The following is a 23,217-nucleotide window of genomic DNA, read 5'->3' as shown; positions in this document are numbered from 1 at the left end:
GCATTCAATACTTTCTCTTCAGAATAGTTACCACAGTGTGCAATTGTGTATTTATTTATCTTATCTTTCTGGGTGTGTTTGGTTCATTGCTCTATCTATCTATATACCTGTAAATATAGAACCTTCCATACTGCATTACCAAGGGTAGGCATAAAGTGTTTTTTGTTAAATGCATGAGTAATACTCAAGGTGTCACAAATTGTGGTGAAGATAATTGAAATAAGTCAAGTAAGAACATGCCTAAATCCAAGTAAGCACTCAATAAACAGTAGTTTTTTTCCAGACAATCTAACTAAATACTATTTTTTTTTTTTTCTGGGAGACAGTCTCATTCTGTTGCTCCAGGCTAGAGAGCGATGGCCTCAGCCTAGCTCACAGCAACCTCAAACTTCTGGGTTTAAGCAATCCTCCTGCCTCAGCCTCCTGAGTAGCTGAGACTATAGTGCCTGCCAAAATACCTGGCTGAGTTTTCTACTTTTTAGCTCTTGCTCAGGCTTGTCTCCAACTCATGAGCTCAAGGAATCCTCCTACCTTGACTTCCCAGAGTGCTAGGATTATAGGCGTGAGCCACTATGCCCAGCCTGGGGACTTTTCAGAGGAATTTTTTCAGGAAATAATACTATTACTTTGGAATAGAGATCTTAGTGAAGCAGTGAGTCATAAGCAAGGCAGACAGACCAAATAATTAGAGGTCAAGATCGCGTGGGCTACCACAATACCAGACAGGTGATTAGTAAGAATGAGATTTATGGGCATGTGACATGATGATATCTTAATTCTGAGGCCACCTTATGCCTTTGATCTATAAATCTCCTGTCATTCAAAAACCAATCCTAAATCAACAAAATAAGATGTTGACGCTAGGGTAAAATGGGTAATGAGTATAAGGGAACTCTTTCATTTTTGCAACTTTTCTATATATCTATAATAATTCTAAAATTAAAGTTAATTTTAAAATATCATTTATAATAGCATCAAAAATAAGAACTATTTAGGGATAAACCTAACAAAGATACTTAAGACATGTAGAGTGAAAACACAAAACATTGCTGAGAGAAACTGAAAATACCTAAATAAATAAGGAGATGTACAATGTTCATGGATTAGAAGACTTAATGTTGTTAAAATAACAATTCTCCACAGATTGGTCTCAGGGTTATATGTAACCTTAATTAAAAGCCCAGTAATTTTTTATGGTGTTGTTAAAAATTAACAAGATGTTCTAAAAGTCGTATGAAAATCCAAAGCAAGCAAAACAGCCAAATCACTTGGGAAAACAAGTACAAAGTTGAAAGCTTTACCCTCTACGCTTTAAGATTTTTTATAAGCTACAGTAATGTAGAAAGTGTGGTGTGTTCGTATAAACACAGACAAACAGACAAATAGTACAGAAGAGAGAGACCAAAATAGACCCACACACGCAAGGTAAGTTTACCTCAACAAAGATGCAAAGACAGTGAGGAAAGCATAGTCTTTTCAATAAATAATGCTGAAATAGCTCAACAACTAAGTGTAAAAACATAATACCTACAATTCTTACATTGTACCACATGCAAAAATTAGCTAAACAGACATAAACATAAATCTTTCAATACTATAAAATTATAAAATAAATCATAGCAAAAAAATCTTTATCATCTTGAGGCAAAGATTCTCAGATGGAACATCAAAAGTATAATCCATTAAAAATTGATAAATAAGACTTCACCAAAATTAAGAATATCTGCTCTTCAAAAGACACCTTTGAACAAAGTTAGAAGAGATCCCATTCTTTCTGATTTCAAAACTTATTACAGAGGTATAGTAATCAAAATTGTGTGGAACTGGCATAAAGACAAATATACAGACAATGAAAAATGATAGTGAACCCAGAAATAAACCCTCTAGTATGTGGTAAAATGATTTTCAAGAAGAGTGCCAAGACCATTCAATGGGAAAAGGATAGTCTCTTCAACAAATGGTGCTGGGAAACGTGGATATTTACATGCAAAAGAATGAAGTCGAACCCTTACCTTTACACCATATATAAAAATTAACTCAAACTAGATCAAAGACTTAACTGTAAGACCTAAAACTACAAAACTCTGAGAAGAAAACACAGAAGAAAAGCTTCATACTGCTGGATTTGTAATAATTTCTTGAATATTAACACGTAAACCACAGGAAACAAATAGAAAAATAGGTAAATTGGACTACATCAAAATTAAAAACTTCCATGCATCAAAGGACATAATCAACACAGTGCATAGGCAACATACACAACGGAAGAAAATATTTCCAAATCATATATGGGATGAGAAGTTAATATCCAGAATATACAAAGAACTACAACTCAACAACAACAAAATAACCTGATTAGAAAATGGGCAAAGAATATGAATAAACATTTCTCCAAGGAACATATACAAATGACCCCAAAAAGCATATGAAAGATACTCAACATCGCTAATTAAGGAAATGCATGCAAAACCACAATGAGATATGTCACACGGTTAGGATGGCTACTATCAAAAAAATCAGAAAATAACAAGTGTTGGTGAGGATGTGGAGAAACTGGAACCCCTGAGCACAGCTATGGAAGACAGTATGGTGGTTTCTCAAAAACTTAAAAACTACCATATGATCCAGCAATTCTACCACTGGGTTTGGAAGATAAGGTCTCAAAGAGTTATCTGTACACACAAGTTCATAGTAGCATTATTCACAATAGCCAAGAGGTAGAAGAAACCCGTATGTGCATCAATGGATAGTGAATAAACAAAATACAATATATACAATGGAATATTATTTATTAATATTAACAATATTATTGGAGATTGGCTGCCCGACAATGTGAATCTACCTAACCCTATTGAACTATATAATTAAAAATGGTTAAAATGATGAATTTTTATGTTATGTGTATATTACTACAATTTTTAAAAAAAGACATTCTTAGTAGAAGAAAGAGGAAATACAGGAGACCCTCCCAACTGACCATCTCCTAGAGTTGACCTAATTTTCACAGGCCAGGCATACACACGTACAGTAGGCCCAGTTCCTTATGGTGACCACCTCTGTGCGTTGACCAGTTTGTTACAGTCCTTTGGGTGGCCAGCTTACCAAGGCACTACTGTATTTACAAATTACACATCTGAAAAAAGATTTGTATTCATAATATACAAATAATTCTCAAATCTCAAGAAAATAATCCAATAAAAATGTGTAAGATTCTAACAGACACTTCAATACAGATACACAAATGTCATATTAGCATATTAAAAATTCTCATCATTAATTATAGTGAAATGCAAAAATGCAAATTTAACCACATAGAAACACCACTTCACATACATTAGAATACGTAAAATTAAACAGACTGCCCATTCTGAGTATTGGCAAAAATATGGAACAAACAGAATCCTCATACACCACTAGTGGCTATGTGAAATAGTACAAGTATTTTGGAAAATAGTTTGGCAATTTCTCAAAAAGTTAAACAAACACCCACCATATGACTCAGGCATTTCATGCCTAGGTATTTGCCAAGGATAAATGAAATCATATGCGCAAAGACTGGATGTTCATAGCAGCTTTACTTGTAATAGTTACAAAGTGGAGACCACCCAAATGTTTAATCAGTAGTGAGCAGGTAACTGTGGTATATAGCCATGCGACGAAATGCCACTAAATAATAAAAATGAAGGACACATGCAACGTGGAGCAATCTCAAACTAAACATTCTGAGTAAAAAAAAAAAAGAACACATATCGTATAATTCCACTTACGTAAAATTCTAGAAAATACAAATGAAATCTATAGTGACAGGAAGTAGATGGTTCCCTGAAGATGATGGAGAAGGGAAAGAAAAGAGACCACAAAGTAGCAGAAGGGAAATTTAGAGGGATGACAAATAATGTTCCAAATTTTAATTGTGGTGATGGTTTCACGGATATACACATATCGAAACTTACAAAGTTGAATCATTTAAATGTGTAACATTTATTATGTGTCAATTATACCTCAATAAATCTTTTTTTTAAAAAAACAAAGCTGCTTTTTAGGACTAAAGAATCTATTTTCAAAGCACTGGAACTCACCTGTGTGAGTATGTAAATTAAAGTAATTAAATAAATTGGTAAGAGGAAAAAAAGTTGAAATCCTACCAAAGAACAATTAGCTTAACACACAGTTTTCTTCAGAACGCAGAATTCTTCCCATCCAGAACTCTACAATCCAACTGCCACATGAGGGGCTTAAAAGAGTATATAGTCTAAATATCTTTAAAGAAAGAATGTAAAATGTGAATAAAATCATGAACAATGGTCTTATCTGATAATGTCGTTTTTTTTTAAATCAAGAATTACATAGAAGAGAAAAATAGATCATATAATATACCTCAGATATATCTTTCATTAATAACTGCTAACTTTATAGATCTCTAGTGGATTGAAAAGAATCTAAACTGTGGCTATTTGCTCTTATAAAAAGAAACCTTACTAGCAATGATGTCAGATATATTTCAAAATTAAGTTAATCTTTTTAAAAGACAGAATAAATGAAATTTTAGTTCAATAGAAATATTACTTCTTCCCAATGACTATAAGGTTGAGGGCATAATTTCATGTTTTATGGTTCAAGTTCAATAAAAGTAGGAACTCTTATCTGCACTGGAATGTCTAATTAAATCTGTTGAGAATCTATACCAAAACCATCATGTTCCGTGTCAGTAAAGGTAGAAAAAAAGCTCTACAAAGCAATGTGAAAATGTAGTCCATGCTTGTACTGACAATATTTTATTGCCTCCTTCATCCTATCTAGTTGTGAATCTCAGCAGACAAGAAATAGGGGTATGGCTTTTAAGACTTTGAAGTGATGTGCTGTTAAAAAATGCTTTTCTGCCTAGCACAAAGCTATACCAATAAATCCCCAAAATGTTTGTTGAATAGAAAAGCAGCAAATAGGTCTGTGCAGCCATTTGGTCAGGAGATCAGGATTTTAATTCGGGCCTGACTAGACATTAAGCTGTGTAACAATGGTTAAAACACCTTATTTCCATTTACTCATCAGCAAAATGAAAAGTTAATATGTACAAACCAACACACACACACACAAATTCTAACTGGTGGATTAAGTATAAAGGGGAGAAAACTTGCAGAATGGAAGACAGCTCTGTGTGAAAGCCAATTTACCAACAATCCAATGCAACAAGCTTTTAACAAGTAGTCTGTTTCTCCCAGAAACTTTCAGATTCTTGAAATAAAGAGATTAGTGAGTGGTTTGGTCTACCACTTAAAACAAAGCATTTAAAAAAAAAGGACAGAAAAATATTCCTGCCTTGAAGAACTGACAATGCAGCTGATGAGACAACTAAGACACAATGAACCAGAACCCAAATACAATGAGTTTGGTACTTGAAAGAGCAAAGTTCAAGTGCAATGAGAGCATTTAGGAGGAAACTCCACTAGCAAACTCACTAGTCCAAGTTAGAGAAATGTCATATATACAGACAACCACGAAGATGTTACAGAGAATGCTTGACCAGGCCAAGCTAAATTCAAGAGATTGGAGTCTAACCTAAATTTCTAAATACTCTCAATAATTAGAAACAACAACTATAGTTAATTACACCTCAAAGAAAGTCTAGGTCAATCTTAGTAGATTTTTTTAAAATAACAAAAACACAGGGCGGCGCCTGTGGCTCAGTGAGTGGGGCGCCGGCCCCGTATGCCGAGGGTGGTGGGTTCAAACCCAGCCCCGGCCAAACTGCAACAAAAAAATAGCTGGGTGCTGTGGCGGGCACCTGTAGTCCCAGCTACTCGGGAGTCTGAGGCAAGAGAATCGCTTAAGCCCAGGAGCTGGAGGTTGCTGTGAGCTGTGTGATGCCACGGCACTCTACCAAGGGCCATAAATAGAGACTCTGTCTCTACAAAAAAAATAAATAAAATAAAAATAAAATAACAAAAACACAGTAAAAATCTGAGACCATCTTATTTGAAATAATGACAAATGGTATTTCCACATGATTCTAAAATTAACAAATCCATTTTCTTCTTCTAAAACTATATTCCAATTTTATTTATTGATTTTGGTATTTGGTAGAAAACATTGCTAGTTATGATTTCCTATCCCTATGCTTTACCTACTTACTATATTTTAAATTTAAAAAATCCTTTACACAAGAAAATGTAAAGTAATGTTATAAAAATTAAATTCTGACAATTAGGTCACTAGAATCTCCTCATATTTTTGGCCACTTAAAGCAGAGCATTAAAAAAAGAAAAGTGTGTAAGTGTGTAGGAGAGAGAGGGATGGGACAGTTTTTCCCAGATGTCCTATTAAGGTACTTACAGTGCTGATCACAATCAACTCTGGCAAACACAACTTGATTTTCATTCGGATATTCTTCCTTAATGACATCAGACGCTTCCTCAAAAATTGGATGCAACATCTGACTGAAACGACACCTATACATAGAAAAGAATACCAATTAGAAAGGAAAAGCAGGGCGGCGCCTGTGGCTCAGCGGGTAGGGCGCCGGCCCCACATGCCGAGGGTGGTGGGTTCAAACCCGGCCCCGGCCAAACTGCAACAAAAAAATAGCCGGGCGTTGTGGCGGGCGCCTGTAATCCCAGCTACTTGGGAGGCTGAGGCAAGAGAATCACCTAAGCCTAGGAGTTGGAGGTTGCTGTGAGCTGTGTGACGCCACGGCACTCTACCAAGGGTGATAAAGTGAGACTCTGTCTCTACAAAAAAAAAAAAAAAAAAAAAAAAAAGAAAGGAAAAGCAGAAGTAATGGAATCTTATTTTAGTTATCACCCACTGATATTTGGGATAGGTGTAATAAACTTAAGTCCATGAGACAATCACGCACATAATTTATGTGAATCACAGATTTGGACGTTATTCAATGTAGATGAAGATGATTGTGAATGCAAAGACTATGTTCCAATAAGACTATATAAATAACTAACAGATTTTGGGTTTTTTTTTTCCCCCATGAGGTAATTGCCAGTTTTACGAACCCCACAGCAGAAGATCTCTTGCAGAGCCATGAAACAAACCTGATATAACTCCTCTAAGATGTACTATTAGGCCTTCGAACTACTGAGGCTTGACCATTTATAAAAGAAATTAGCTTTTTCGAATAATGAATATATTTTTAGGTTACTACAAAAAGTCTTTTAATATTAAATACTAATCTTTTAATAACAAATATGAGATCAATCTACCTAGCTAGTTCAATCACATCTCACAGGCAAGTTAGCACACTCAATAACTTCTATTAAAAGGACACATGGTATATAACAAACTGTTTCCTTGTTAAAATGGGCTTTTATATCTGTAAATATACTCAGTGTATTATATCCAGAAACAAATATTTTAAATTCCTAAGCAAGACTTCCTGTCTATATTTACATTTTTTTCTTTTACTTTAAAAATGGAGCATACACCCCACAATATTCCAAGAACTTATTACTTCTAATCAGACTGTCCCTTTATCAGGCCAACCACTTCACAAATACAGTCATGCATTGCTAAATAACGGGGATACACGCTAGGACATGAAATGCATCAGGCAATTTCTTGCTGGGCAAACATCATAACCTAGATGGTACAGCCTACTACACACCCATGCTATTATAGCCTATTGCTCCGAGGCTATAAACCCATATAGTATATAACTGTACTGAATACTGCAGACAAGTATCTGTGTGTCTAAACATAGAAAAGGTACAATAAAGATACGGTATTATAATTTTATGGGGCCTCTGACATTGATCTTAACGCCATTATGCAGCGCATGACTCAATGTGTTCTGGGTCATTAAAGGGATCTGATAAGAAAGAAGAATTACAATCAGTATATACCCAGCTGGGTTAGAATGGTCATTCTCTCATGGAAAAAGTATTGAGGATATGTAAACAAACAAACAAAAAAACTATAATTGCTACTTCTGTTTTCAGAGCCCTTTTCCACCAAGAAATTTACTTAAATGAAGCCTGTGAACTATTTGATCCACACGTGATCAGATCATACATATTAGATATAATTAAATAAAAATATTGTAAAGCCTGTGAAAGGATACAAAGGTTATACTTCCCTCCTATTTCTTCTTGTATATAGCTCTTCTAGCCCACTCACCTGACTTCCTAAGGAGAATATTTCAAGGAGACACAATCTGTATCTTCAATCTCTCGCTTTCAAGTGGCTCTTTCCTCTTTTAGCATTCTTAAATCTCTCCCATCTGGGATAGGTGGGTGGGGTCTGTGGACCTCATGGACTGTGTCTCATTTGACTACGTATTCTAATAAGCATTCAATAGTTGTCTGTTACATGAATAAACTGATAGAATGGAGGAAGTGAAGAAGCTAGGCCCCCAGGACTGCAGGCTCTTACAGTTTGCTGAAAACAGGGTAGATAGAAGGCAGGGGGAGGCAAGGAGCATGGACAGACTAATGGTTTCTTGAAGAATCTGGATATGACCTAGTAAAGAATAATTAGTGGACAGACTTCTTCTGGAAGAAAAAATTAGAAGAAGTAGTCTTTAGATAAACATCAAGGGCTCCTTCTCTCTGAACTGTCCAGTCTGCTGCCCAGTAAGTATTTAAGCAAGGGTTCATGTTTAAAACAGAATCGTTTTTAATACACGTTAAGTATCCCCAATCTGAAACTCCAAAATCTGAAATGCTACCAAATCTGAAACTGTTTGAGTGTCACCATGATCATTAAAAGAAATGCTCACAGGAACATCTAAGATTTCAAACTGTTTGGATTAGAAATGCTGAGCCAGTAAATATAAGGCAAATATTACAAAGTCTGAAAAAATCCAAAATCTGAAATAATTCTGGTCCTAGACATTTCAGACAAGGGACATTCAACCTGTACCAAAAGATGAAAGGGGAAGATGCAATAAAAGTTCGATTCTAATATTACCCTACCTGTATATACATGTATCCATCAACATGGAAATGTTACTTTTATAAAAGTAATATCACAAAAGCTGTGGCTCTACTTGAAGGGTCTTAGGGTTATCTAAACCCAATTTTCATTCTAGTGCTTAAATCAATCCTTAACAAGTTGACCAAATAAGTAAGTCTTTGCAGGGACACTTTAGGAGCACTTACTAATATGACGTACTGGGGAGAAAAATAAGCTTTATAGTCACACATACCTTAGTTTAAATCCCAGTCTCACCACTTACTAGCCGTATGAGCTTTCTGAGATTCAATTTCCTGAACCTAAAATGGAAATTATAATACCTACCTGCAGGGTGGCTCTAAGCATTAAAACAAAGTATGTGAAGTCTGGCACGTAACAGCATTATTCAACATTATGCGGTATTACTCTCTGAGGCACAGCAATATTTTCAGGCAGCCTCATTAGGGAATTCTTAAATTGTGCTACTTCTATAACTTCCAGAAGAAACTCAGAGTCTAGCCTTTGAGGCCAAACAGTGTAAGTCTATGGTCTACAGCCAATTACCCAAGTTTTTTCAGTTGAATAAAAGAGTACTAATTCATGAACAACTCAGGGTATTCTTTAGGTAATATGTTTTCCTAAACAACTAAAATTAGCCCACATTTCCAATTTAGTTTTTGCACAAAGGCCAATAGCACATTCTTTTACTACTCCACCTTTTTTTTTTTTGGAGACAGAGCCTCAAGCTGTCGCCCTGGGTAGAGTGCTGTGGCATCACAGCTCACAGCAACCTCAAACTCCTGGGTTCGAGTGATGCTTCTGCCTCAGCATCCTAGGTAGCTGGGACTATTGGCACCTGCCACAATGCCTGGTTAATTTTTCTATTTTTAGTAAAGATGGGGTCTCACTCTTGCTCAGGTTGGTCTCCTGAGCTCAAAGGTTCTACCTACTTTAGCCTCCCAGAGTACTAGGATTACAGGAGTCAGCCACCACTGCACCCAGCTAGTTTTCTTACTTTTAAAACAGACTAAATGATCAACCCAATTTTATGGCTATTTAATTATAGATTGCTAATCCTAATTCACCTTGAAAATGCTACTTTTGGTACATATTTTATAAATGGTATTTTCTCTGTGTATCTTCAACTTTTTACAAAAGTTCTTTAAATTCATTCAGCAGGTATTTCTTATGTACTTATCAGCTACATATGATACAAAGTGGGGACTAATGTTGAAAAAAATGGGTATAATAACTATTTTCACAAAGCAAACAATTTAGTGGGGAGCCACCAACTAGATTATAACATAAAATTGTTATAACTGCATAAGAACAGAGCATCGTGGGAAATACAGAAGAGTTCCCAGTCTGATTTTGAGAGCAGGGTAGGCATATTCACCTGGGAAGTTGACTAGAGAAAGTGTTATTTAATCTAAGATTTGAAAGATGACTAGGACTTGACTAAGTAAAGAAGAGGGTGAGAAAAGAGTGATCCATCCAGGCAGGAAAAATATGACTGGCCTAGTGATGAAATACAGAATTTTACAGGAATTGAAAAGACGCTCAGTATCACTGGAGCAGAATGTGGGAATGGAGAGAGGCAAGGGATACAGCTACAGAGGGAAAAGGGACCAGGCCATAAGTCAAATTTTAGACCAAAAAATGGAAAACCAGTTAAGGGTTTTAAGGAACATAAACTAATCTAATTTGCCTTGTAGGAAAGAGAACTTTGGTTTATACTGTAAAGAAGTGTTTGGAGATACCTAAGATTAGAGGCACGGAAAATAAATGAAGGACTTTATATTGTAGGACCATGGCCTGAAATAGGGTAGTGGCAGCTAGTAGGTAGTAAGCCTTAAAGGGTCAAATAAGATAAGAGTATCTAGGAATAAAGAATATGCCAGGGTTTCAAACTTCTCTTCAGCTAAATTCCTCTTCTATCTCCAGGCCTCCTTCTTTAATCTCTACTATGCATCACATCTTTGTTCTACCAAAGAGATGCTGGGACACCAAAAGAGACATGATCTCTGCACTCAAAGTTTGTTTGCTAGGGTACAAACAAGGAAGAAAAGATGAAATACCTAGTAAGAAAAAACATTTGCACAGGATCTGATTCAGCCAAGGGAAGGAGTAAAGGCTTCCTGGAAGAGGTAGCAAATTATGTATGTATAAGTTAAAAAATGTCCAATATTCTTTTTCCTCCTAAACTTGCCACACCCCAATCCTGCCCTTCAAACACTGCCTTCCTTCCAAATTGGGACAAACGGAATTGCAGTATATGTTACTTTTCTGTGGGGGGTGGGGGTGGGGGAGGCATGCATATTTGAGTTTTTATGTTACCTGTTTATAAAATATGGGATTATGAAATCAGTTATACTTATCTCTTAAAAACAGAAATCATCACCAAATTAAACTGCTTCATTTGTGGATAAACCTTAGTTAATTTTGTGTATGGCATATACAATAGAAAAAGGATTTCCCAACCACCCCTATCTAGCAAAACAAATTCACCTTTAACAAATTCAAAAATAAAAAATTTTAAAAATTAAGTGATGCAAAAAAAAAAAAGTTAAAACAAGATTACTTACCAGTCAGCATAAAAATTTACTAAAGCAACATCAGCATTGTCTGAAATTGAAAAACAAAACCAAAAAAGCTACGTTATTTGTTATACATCTACATAATTTTGACATAAAGATATAGTTTCATCATGATCTTTTCTGATTACAAAGGCTCACTAAAATAACTCAGTAATAATTAAATTACCTCTTACTCAGAAACCACACATCAGAGTCACAAATGGCTTACATAATTTGTGGGCGCCTCTGTCTCTTTTCTGTCTTCAATCTTTATGCCGTTTACTACATTTTAAATGATTATAAAGCAAAAGGGAAATCAAATCCAGACCATGCAAGCAAGCTACTAACCGGCCTACTCTCATAAAAAGTAAAGTGGAATGATCTGAATTTTAATAATCCATTTTTTGATCTTCCATATTTATGAATAAGAATTAGCTCTTTAAGTAAAACCCTATTTCACAGAATAGACCTGTATAACTAAGCTATTTATAAATCTTGGATGTCCTGCTAGTTGGCAACAAGCAATCACCAACTAATAGCGTAAGATGCACGTTTTCTGGTTCCTGTGCATTTAACAGTTATTTTCTGTTTCTATTTGCACAAACCTAGTACATTTGCATATCAGGATGTGAGGACAGGAGAAGGATGTAGCACTATTTCTTTCACCTAAACCTAAATCAGAGAAACTTAAACTTCTTAAGAACTTACAAAAATAAAACACAAGATATTCTCGAACTGAGAAGATGACAGAAGTGAGACTGGCATGTGAGTTTCAATTCCTTTCTTCCTTTTTTACCTTCAAAGTACTTTTATGCATTTGCTTATTCACTCTAAAGCAGTGGTCCACAAATTGTGGTTTCTGGACCTGAAGCCCTAACATCTCGTAGGAACTCACAAAAATACAAATGCTTAGGTGGGGGTCTAACAGTTTCTATCAGAAACTATGGATCAGGGCTAGCAGTACAGATTTTAATAAATTCTCTAGATGATTCTGATACATGCCAAAGTTTATGGAACCCTGCTCTAATAATATCCCATAAGATATTAGTATTAAGATTTCATTAGTATTTAAAATTTCGGGAGCACAAAACATATGATGGTCAATGAATGTTAAAACTCTTTTTATCTCTTAACTTTTAGTTTTGTTATGTGTAAACCAGTAGCAGAAATGAAGTTTAAGAAAAAAAAAAGGAAATTATTGAGGCACATGGTACATTTTTGTAAAGTTCCGAAGTTGTGATTTTCTATCTACTCCATCTACACCTTCCCATTGCTATTTTTAAAAATGAGAAATGGTAGGTCGGGCGTGGTGGTTCACGCCTGTAAACCCAACACTCTGGGAGGCAGAGGCGGGGGATTGCCTGACCCTGTCTCCAAAAATAGCTGGGTGTTGTGGCAGATGCCTGTAGTCCCAGCTACTTGGGAGGCTGAGGCAAGAGAATCACTTCAGCACAAGAGTTTGAGGTTGCTGTGTGCTATGATGCCACAGCACTTTACCGAGGGTGACAAAGTGAGACAGAATCAAAAAAACAACAACAAAAAAAAATAAGAAATGGTTTCCTCCAAGTAATTGTATTTATAATCACAATGTCAGCAAAGTATTCAGTAAAACACTTAAGTGAACTTAATGAGACCAATGACAATGAAAAAGATCAAAGTTAGTGATTTCATTAAAGAAAAAAAAAATTCAGGCTATGTTCTAAGGTTATTAACATTTTAGTTCTGTGCATTTAGTACTACTACTTTAGAAAAATACTTTATGAATTGCTAAGAATGGTACCTGTATCAAGGCAAACAAAATATGAAAAGACGGAAAGAATCTCCATCCTTATAACACAGGCAAGAAGATTTACATATTTTAAGAAATTTTACTAAAAAATCAAAACCAAAAGTACTTAATTCTGTAAGCTACGGGATTAATCAGAATGCCAATTCTTTATATAGTGTAGGTAACTAAGATTTTATTGTTTTTGTATACAAACTGATTTTTGTTATACAGAAGAAAGTATACTTTAAAAATATCAAGGTACTTACTTAAAATTTCATCTATATTCTCTGTATCAAGACTTGTTATTTTGGTTGTTACTGGAGTAAAAACCCAAGTTACCTGAAAATTTTAAAAATATGAAATTAATAAAGGTTTCCACAGGCAAATAAGTAAAGTAGAAAGTGTTAAAAAAAAAATTAATGAATAACATTGTGGTTCCACTTATTACTTAGAAAATCATCCATCAATACGTATTCATCTTTTTTACCTATTCAAAGGCTTCTCGAGGTTGATAGGAGAAATATTAATTCGAAAGTCTAGAAACTAGTCAAATAAGTCTTTTTATGCTTCCAAATATATAAAAGAAATCATTTCTAAACAATTAGGAAAATAGAAAATATACTCACCCTTTTAATTAATTATTCAACAACTTTATCTCTATAGGGCCACAAGAAAAAAAATTGCCAGGAAGTCATAAGCTTTCAAAGTATTAATATAAAGTAAAATAAAATTTAAAAAATATGAGTTTGCTGAGTCTATCCCACCTATTTCTAAGACAAAAAACAAAATAATGAAGAATTCAAGGAAGACTTTTGTAAACTCTAAACCAAAGCCCTTCTGATATCATTTTCATTTACTACTTATAACAATTAAATAATAAATACTAATAAAATAAGTAATAGTTTATTTTTCTTTTCTATCTTTAATATACTTTGCATTTTCTGCCAGGAATTTTTTGTTGAAAACGAAGTTTGTGTATGAAAATTCATTCAGTCAATCACTGCTTTTCAGTAAAAGACAAATAATGTCCAGCTCTGATCAAAGTCCTAACAACTATTCCTTTGCCCGACTATCATGGACACTTTACTACTTAACAAAAGTGATACATGAAAATGTTATAATTCAATCTAAATGGTATAAAAAGATACATTGATGCTAGTACATAACTAAGCCCAGACAATTTTTTGAAATATTTCTAGAGATTATGCTTTTCTTAGGAAAAGCCTAAAGATAATATTATGCCTTCTTTTCAAGTTTCCATAATAGTGTAGCCAATAATTGACTGCCATGTCTGCTAGTAACTAATAAGTTATACTATCCTAAAAGTAAACTGAAAGATTGTAAATCTCCAAATATCTGACTTACATAACTAATTTCATTACCTTCAGTGACTCAAAAATTCACTAGAAAAATCAGACTTCCTTCACTAGTCATTACTTACTATTAATGGGTTTCTGGACACATTATCCCAAAATATCACATGCTGGCATTTGAGACAAGCTCAGCAGCAAAACGATCTCTCTGATCTTCTCCCCTGAAGCAGGCCAATAAAGAATTCTGACCTTCCTCTACAGTAGGTCACAAGACCCTCATGAGACAAGTTACCTCCCTAGATCCCAAGGAAAGAAATATCCCTGTCCCTGAGGGCACCGAGATGACAAATTCCCCTAGTCTATTACCATTTAAATCATGCCCCCTTTTACCTAATCATACTTCTACAGAACTGTCCACTCTACCAATTCAAGCACAAAAATATTTTTCCCATCTGAGTCACAATTTCTTAAGGTTCTCATGTCACATAAAATCTATACTAAACAAATTTGTATGCTTTTGTTGATCTGTCTTTTATTAAAGGGGTCTCACACACAAACCTAGAAATGGGTGAGAAAAGAAATTTTTTTCTTCCACACTATCAACATCTCAATAACAGAGATGTTATTGAGAATCCCCTAAGAATCTGACAAGCTTTAGGTAACTGTGTAACCCAATTATATTAGTACAGATGTGTGTTGAAGAAAAACTCAAGAAGGGGGCAATGAAGTTGGTTATTCCCACAGCCAAGTCATTAAATAACTCAACAGTACTTACAGACTGTCTGGTCGGTACTGAGGGCACAAATACTAAGGCATGTGTGTTCTGCCTCAGGGAGCTCTCAAACTAGTAGTGGTAAAGAGGAGAGAAAAATGTGAGAAGTGCTAGACTTCTGATCAGAACATCATCTTCAGTTGTATGATCCAAGAGAGAGCCCTTTTGAAAAAAAATTTATGGCTATGTAATAGTTGTATACATTTATGGATACATGTGATATTTTGATACAAGCATACGGTGTATAACAATCAAATCTGGGTAACTGGTATATCCATCCATCACTTCAAACATTTATCATTTCTTTGTATTAGGAACATTCCAAATGTATTCTTTGAGTTCTATCAAAATATTTTTAAAGAGTTATCAGCTATCAAAATAGATGTTAACAGAGAACATTTAATTGCTTTTCACTTTGAAATATTTACATGGCTTACATGTAAACACATACATGCTAGATAATGGCAAAAATGAGGCAACAATCTATTTGGCTATATTAAAGAGATAACTATTACTTTAAAAACACTGTGCTAATAATAATAAATATGAAACTGGTGAGACTGGTATTTAGCTAACAGTTGTGTTTGTTAAGAGGGCTCAAAGCAAGAAAACTGTTTCTGACCCAATAATCTCTGCTCCCTGTAGGGTGTCAAGGAGGCGGTTTCCTGTATCATTAACATTTCTACTGATATGCAGTATGAAGGCAAAGACAGTTTGTTTACTCGAATTGTTAGCAAGCTCCACTAGTCTGACAAATTGCTTCTTTTCATGTCAGCCCTGGGCAGAAACAAGATTCTCCAGGGGAATCATCTTATTGTGTTAAATACTATGGTATTTAAGTAAAATTTAGACAAGTAGCTCCACCCAGATAGGGAGGAAGGGAATCATTAATTTGTGTGTTTGTTTGTTTTTTTCAACTTAGATTTGAAGGAAACTTTAAAAATTTATTTTACTAAAGAACTATATAGAAATTTATCAGTAGATCTTAATAGTCATGAAAAACATAGTCTCTGCTGGTCCAAGTGGCTGAACACCTATAATCCTAGCACTCTAGAGTCCAAGGCAGGTGAATTGCTTGAGTTCACATTTAGAGACCAACCTGAGCAAGAGCAAGACCCCATCTCTACTAAAAATAGAAAAATAGCTTGGCACTAGCCAGCGCCTGCAGTCCCAGCTACTTGGGAGGCTGAGGCAAGAGTAGTGCTCAAGCCCAAAAGATTGAGGTTGCTGTGAGCTTTTAGGATGCCATGGCAATCTACCCAGGATAAGAGAATAAGACTGTCTCAAAAAAAAAAAAAAGAACATAGTCTCCCATGATAGAATGAATACATGAATATTTAGGCAACATATATAAATATACAGACATAAATTTGTGAAGTATTTTACAACTTGGGTCATTTCTCTTGGTTGTTAGCTCACTTTTGTGCCAAGGAAGCAGAGGAGAGAGGCATCTCTACTCATCTTTAATAATTCATAAAATAACATTAGACACTCCTCTAACATGCATTTACTATATTAACCATCACACATTTCAGTGTGAGATGTCTAGTGATGACATCTTTTTAAAAAGGCACACCAGTGAAATGGCAAATATTACACCCATATTCATTAAATTAAAGAATATTAATAATAAAGTGACAGGCTAGCTTTAAATAATAGGAGCTTCTTCAGGAAGTAAAGAATGTTTTCTTCCTTTGGTTGCTTTTCAAAAACTTGAGGTATCTCCAGAAACTGAAAAACTTTCCTTTCTTTAAACTTCTCTGTATCTTCCATGACCACTTTACTGACAAATGATGCCAGGGCACTTAACTGCATTTCCACAGCATTGCAGAAGCCACCCAGCAGCCGTTTGCTTCTCCCTAAACATGCTTCACAATTTTTCAGCTTCCCTCTCTTTGTATAAATGTATAAGCTCTCTACTGAGAGCGCTCTCTTTCCACTACTGCAAAAGAAATCCTTCAGGGAATTAATCCCTCTTCCATGATGTAGAAAATGACTTTTCCAACAGCTCAACCTGCTCAATGGAATAGGTATAGGAAAAAAAAAAAAGAAGAAAAAGTAGGCTAGCAGAATTGAAGTTAATGAGAAATTAAAATTCTTCTCTAGATTAGGCATCAAGTTGGAACAAGATACCGACAATGAAAAGTTGATTACATAATGATCAAAATTTAGATAATAAATTTTATGGTCATCCTATGTATAGTAGACCCTGAGGCAACTATACCAAGCTTAAATTATTTACCAATCTTAAATTATTAAAAAGGATACAATGTCCTCCCATATAACATATAGTGGAATGAAAAATGTCATGAGAAGGGCCAGGCACAGTGGCCCACGCCTGTAATCCTAGAACTCTGGGAGACTGAGTTTGAGGTTGCTGTGAGCTATGATGCCATAGCACTCTAGCAATGGCAACAAAGTGAGACTCTATCTCAAAAAAAAAAGTGTAATGAGAGTGAATAGAAAATAAAGATGAACTAAGATATGAATGCTAAGCCAATCCCTAGCCTTACTTGTTGACTTAAACCACTAGACCAGGGGTTCTCAAACTATGGCCCGCAGGCCACATGCAGCCCACTGAGGACATTTATCTGGCCCGCCAGGTGTTTTTGCCACAGCTCCCTGTCCTGTTTAGTAGCCAACTTGTCCAGGGCCGCAGTGCATATGTGTGGAACGTGTGCCAACTCTCCAACTCCGTTCCTTCTCTCTGTCTCTCCCCACCGGGTGTTATTGCCATCCTGCTTAGCAACCCCCTGTCTGGGCCACAGCGCATGTGTGGAATGTGCCCCACACTCTCCAATTCCCCTCCTACTCTCCGACTCCGCTCCATCTGTCTCTCCCTGCCCCTCCTTCTCTCTGTCTCTTGACTCCTCATCTCAGTCTCTGGTGTAATCGGAGGAGTCACCAGGTTGCCTGTGCAGAGCCTGCTGCTGCCTAAGGACTGAGGTAAGAATAAGTTAGGATTTTTTTTTTCTTTTTTGAAGTTAGGAGGTCCTTTTTTTTTTTTTATTTTGCAGTTAGTAGCGCCTTTTTTTTGCAGTTAAGGGGGCCTTTTTTTTCTGAAGTTAGGCGGTCTTTTTTTTTTTTACAGATAAGGGGACACCTTTTTTTGAAGTTAGAAGAGACTTTTTTGAAGTTAGAAAAACCTTTTTTTTAAGTTGGTTAGTTGGTTGGGGGAGTTTCTAGGGGGGTTGCATCACAGTGATAACGCAAATAGTCAGCGCTCAGAGGTAATGCAAATAGTCAGTGCTCAGTGATTATGATAATTGTAAGTGCTCAGTATTAATGCAAATTGTCAGCAGTCAGGGTTATCGCAAATGGTCAGTGGTCAGGGTTAATGCAAATGGTCAGTGCTCAGTGTTATCGCATGGGGGCCCCAAACTGGTAATCTGCCTAGGGCCCCATGGGAACTTAATTCGGCTCTGCAGACAGCCGAGGAGTAGGAAACCCAATTTAATTGCCAGTAGGTGCATTTATATTCTGATTGCTATTCAGTTGATGTTGTATGTTGTATGCTGTGTAAGCCCCGGTTCACACTGTTGCGATCTCTAAACAGTGCGAGTTCAGCCATAGCTTGTATGGCTGAACTCACATTAGATACGGAAGAAAAAAGGCATACGTGCCTTCTTTTTTCCTGCAGTGGAATCTGATCGCATGGGTCTTCTCACCCATGTGATCAGATTCCTAGGCGAGTTCACAGATCGCAGTGCGGTTTGCACAGGGTAGTGTGAACTGGAAAGGTGGTGGAGGAACCGGCTCTGTAATCATGCCTGTTCCCGCACCGCACCAGTGTGAGCCTGAGGTAAAAGCAGAGTTCCACCATACGGGCACTGGTGAGGCTGAAAGGATGTGGACTGGCAAGGCTTCATTGATGGACACTGATCAGACTGCATTGATGGGCACTGATCAGACTGCATTGATGGGCAGTGCAGTCTATATGTCTCTGTGTGGGCAAAGTTATTGCTGGCATATTGTTTTTGGAGTGCTGTATATATATATTGGTACTTTACTAATAGCAATTTGGAATCCCTAGGAAACAATGATATCAAAAAAGAGAAAAATTGACTCGGAGTGTAGGATATTCAAAGAACAGTGGACTTATGATTACTTTTTCATGCAGTACAAGGAAAGAGCTGTGTGTTTGAGATGCCAGAATATAGCATCTGTGTTCAAAGAATACAATTTGCCTCGACATTATCAAACTCAACATAAAGATAAATATGATAGTTTAGTTGGAGAAGTGAGAAAAGATAAAATATTAAAAGTGAAATATACATTGACAACTCAGCAAAATACTTTTGTGAAGCAGAAACAGCTAAATACTTCATCACTGTGAGCAAGTTTTCAAGTTGCCAAGATAATAGCGTGCACTGGCAGACCATTCGTGGAGGGAGAATTTGTTAAAAGAATGCCTTCTTTCTGTTGCCAAAGAGATGTGTCCAGAGAAGGCCAATTTATTTAGTACAGTGAGTCTTTCAGGACCCAATTACACGAAGGATTGAAGAAATGGGAGACAATTTGCATCAGCATTTGCAAAACTCCGCAAAAAAACTTTCCTATTTTTTCTTGGCACTCGACGAAAGTAATGATGTTTGTAATTCTGCACAACTTGTAATTTTTATTCGTGGGACGAATGACTATTTCAAAATCACAGAAGAGCTTGCTGCACTGCAAAGCATCAAAGGAACAACTACAGGAGAGGATATTTATGAAAAGGTTTGCCAAACTATGAATAGTTTGAAGCTGGACTGGGCAAAACTAGCCAGTGTGACAACTGATAGTGCTCCTAGCATGGTGGGGTCTAAGAAAGTAGTAATTGCTCGCATTAACCAAGAGATGGACAAACATAACCATTCTTATCCAATAGCCATACACTGCCTCATCCACCAACAAGTGCTGTGTAGTAAATCACAGAAGTGGGACTCTGTTATGAAAACTGTGGTATCTTGTGTTAACTTCATTAGAGGTAATACACTAAACCACAGACAATTTCAGGAATTTCTGTCTGAGCTAAATGTTGCCTGTGAAGATGTTCCATACCACACAGAAGTCCATTGGCTGAGTCGAGGGAGAATTTTGAAACATTTCTATGACCTACTTCCACAGATACAGCTTTTCTGCTTTCAAAAAACAAGTACCAGAGCTCAATGATGCAGAATGGAAATGGCACCTTGCCTTTCTGACAGATGTAACAGAGCTACTCAACAATTTCAATGTGCAACTTCAAGGAAAGGGGAAGCTCATCTGTGATACGCAATCACATGTGAAAACATATGAAGTAGGGCGGCGCCTGTGGCTCAAGGAGTAGGGCGCCGGTCCCATATGCCAGAGGTGGCAGGTTCGAACCCAGCCCCGGCCAAAAAAAAAACATATGAAGTAAAATTAGGCCTCCTCATCAAACAAGTAAAGGAGGAAAATTTCTGCCATCTCCCCACAATTCAAAATCTATTAGCGGAAAATCCACTGGTTGCATTCCCAAATAAAACGTGTGGATTCACTGGAAAAGTTGCAAAAGGAGTTCTAATTTAGATTTAAAGAGCTTCATCTCCATGAACAGGACATACAGCTGTTCTGTAACCCATTTTCTATTGACATTGAAAATGTGGATACCATTTACCAAATGGAACTGGTTGAACTGCAGAATTGTTACTCTCTGAAAGATGCATTCAAGTCAAGCAGCCTTCCTAATTTCTATGCATCTCTCCCCTCCGAGACATATCCTAATCTCAGGAACCATGCACTCAAAATGGCAACCATCTTTGGTAGCACTTATGTCTGTGAACAGACTTTTTCCAGAATGAAACATCTGAAATCTCCAACCAGATCTAGACTAATGGATGCACACTTGCATCACTTGTTACGACTAGCAGTGACAAATATGGAACCAAACACTGACCACCTCATTAGCCAAAAGCAGGCCCATAGTTCCCACTGAAATACTAGTAAGTTTGTTGATTTAACTTTACTTGTTCTTCATTTTAAATATTTTATCTGTTCCCATTTTGTTTTTTTACTTCAAAATAAGATATGTGCAGTGTGCATAGGAATTTGTTCATAGTTTTTTTGTTTTTTTTTTTAAACTATAGTCCGGCCCACCAACGGTCTGAGGGACAGTGAACTGACCCCCTGTTTAAAAAGTCTGAGGACCCCTGCACTAGACTCTCAGCAAGGGAATAAAATAATTCAGGAAAATTGCTATATGACTCAATGGTTACCCATAAACAACCCAAATCTTTAAATCATAAATTCAAGAATCATAAATTCAAATCTTTAAATCATAAATTCAAGAATCATAAATTCAAGAATCATTCCTTCAAGAATGCAAGGAGTCTACAGACCTGCAATTCCTAAAATATGTCTTCTTATTCTCTTATCTCCAGGCTTTGCTGATGCAATTTCCTGTTTGGAAGAACCAGAAAAGCCTGTCTGGTGTTTAGGACCCAATTCACAAACTACCTTTTCTATGAAGCCTTTCCTAATGGTCCCAGACAATATTGTGATTCATTCTTTTTCCCTCTGAACTCCCAGAGCACTTTCTGTAGGGTGTTAGCACATTATTCTTTCTTAAAGGAAGAATCAAATTAATTCTATCCTTAAACTGGTTCTTTGTGGCATTGCTTTACTTCTTTCCATAGACTATGAGTATCTTGAAAGCAGAGACTGCACCTTCAGCAATTCTGTATCCCACAGATCACCTACTACTGTACCCTATTTGTATATGTACACAGTGAATGACTACACAGATGAGTGGGTAAATGATGTTAGTACACTAAGACTTTAGAAAGAGGGTTTTGGAGAGGAGAAGTAGAAGAGAAAGATCCAGAAATGAAAATAGCCAACAAACATTTTTAACATATTTGAGAAAGCAAGGCAAGATTATCAAATAAGAATACAGTCTATACTACAATTTGGTTCTAATTATGTAACAGTGAAAAGCACAACAAATAGTTATGATTCACAAACACAGGAATTTTTCCCACCCTTTGTAGGAAACCCTCCACATCACAGTCTAAGAGCTGTGGTGAGCACCTAGTAATACCTTCTTCTAGTTACCCCTGCTGTTCTGTGGCATGAGTTCCAGACACTTTAGCAAACAGACTATCCTCATTTAATAGCTTCAAGATCTGTTGTACAACATGTACCATACAATATGTATGGCACATATTATTATAATATGTATGGTACATATTATAATAATATGTACAGTCATGTACCATACAAGAACTTTTTGGCCAAAAACAGATCACACATACAACAATGGTCCCCAAGGTTACAATGGAGCTGAAAAATTTCTCTGTCTTAGGAACAGGGGTGATCCCAGTAATGTGACCTGATGCTATGTAGGCAGCCTAGGCTAATGTATGTGTGTTTGTGTCTTAGTTTTCAACAAAAAATTTTAAAAGTAAAAGAAAAACCAAAAATTAAAAATGGAAAAAAGCATAAGGATGTAATGTAAGAAAAATTATTTTAGAGCTGAACAATGTGTTTATGTTTTAAGCTAAATGTTATGCCGAGTCAAAAACTTAAAAATAAAAGTCTAAAAAGTGAAAGTTACAGTAAGCTAAGGTGAATTTATGATTGAAGAAAAGTATTTTTATAAATTTCATATAGCCTAAGTGTGTGTTTATAAAAGCGGCAGTAGTGTACAGTAATGTCTTAGGCCTTCACACCCACTCACCTCTCACTGATGCACCAACCCACCTAGAGAACTTCCAGTCCTCAAGTCCCATTCATGTTAAGTTCCCCCTAAACAGGTGTGCCCTTTTTTTTTTTAATCTTATATTTCATTTTTACTGTACCTTTTGTATGTTTAGGTACACAAATACCATTGTGTTACAACTGTCTACAGCAGGTGTCCTCAAACTTTTTAAACAGGGGGCCAATTCA

General features: G+C 36.1%; 1 protein-coding gene across 1 annotated transcript in view; it reads right to left on the bottom strand.

The window, feature by feature from the left end:
- Positions 1-23,217, bottom strand: part of ERP44 (endoplasmic reticulum protein 44) — a 97,473-nt gene that overhangs the window by 53,164 nt on the left and 21,092 nt on the right. The window contains exons 2-4 of the mRNA XM_053567580.1: positions 13,512-13,584; positions 11,487-11,526; positions 6,331-6,446 (exon numbers count right to left, since the gene is read on the bottom strand). Coding sequence (XP_053423555.1) covers positions 6,331-6,446; positions 11,487-11,526; positions 13,512-13,584 — 229 coding nt within the window. The remainder of the gene's footprint in view (positions 1-6,330; positions 6,447-11,486; positions 11,527-13,511; positions 13,585-23,217) is intronic.

Source organism: Nycticebus coucang, chromosome 2, assembly GCF_027406575.1.
Source record: "Nycticebus coucang isolate mNycCou1 chromosome 2, mNycCou1.pri, whole genome shotgun sequence".
Classification (NCBI taxonomy): Eukaryota; Metazoa; Chordata; class Mammalia; order Primates; family Lorisidae; genus Nycticebus; species Nycticebus coucang.
Note: the sequence above shows the minus strand (reverse complement) of the source record. Positions and strands in the feature narration are given on the sequence as shown.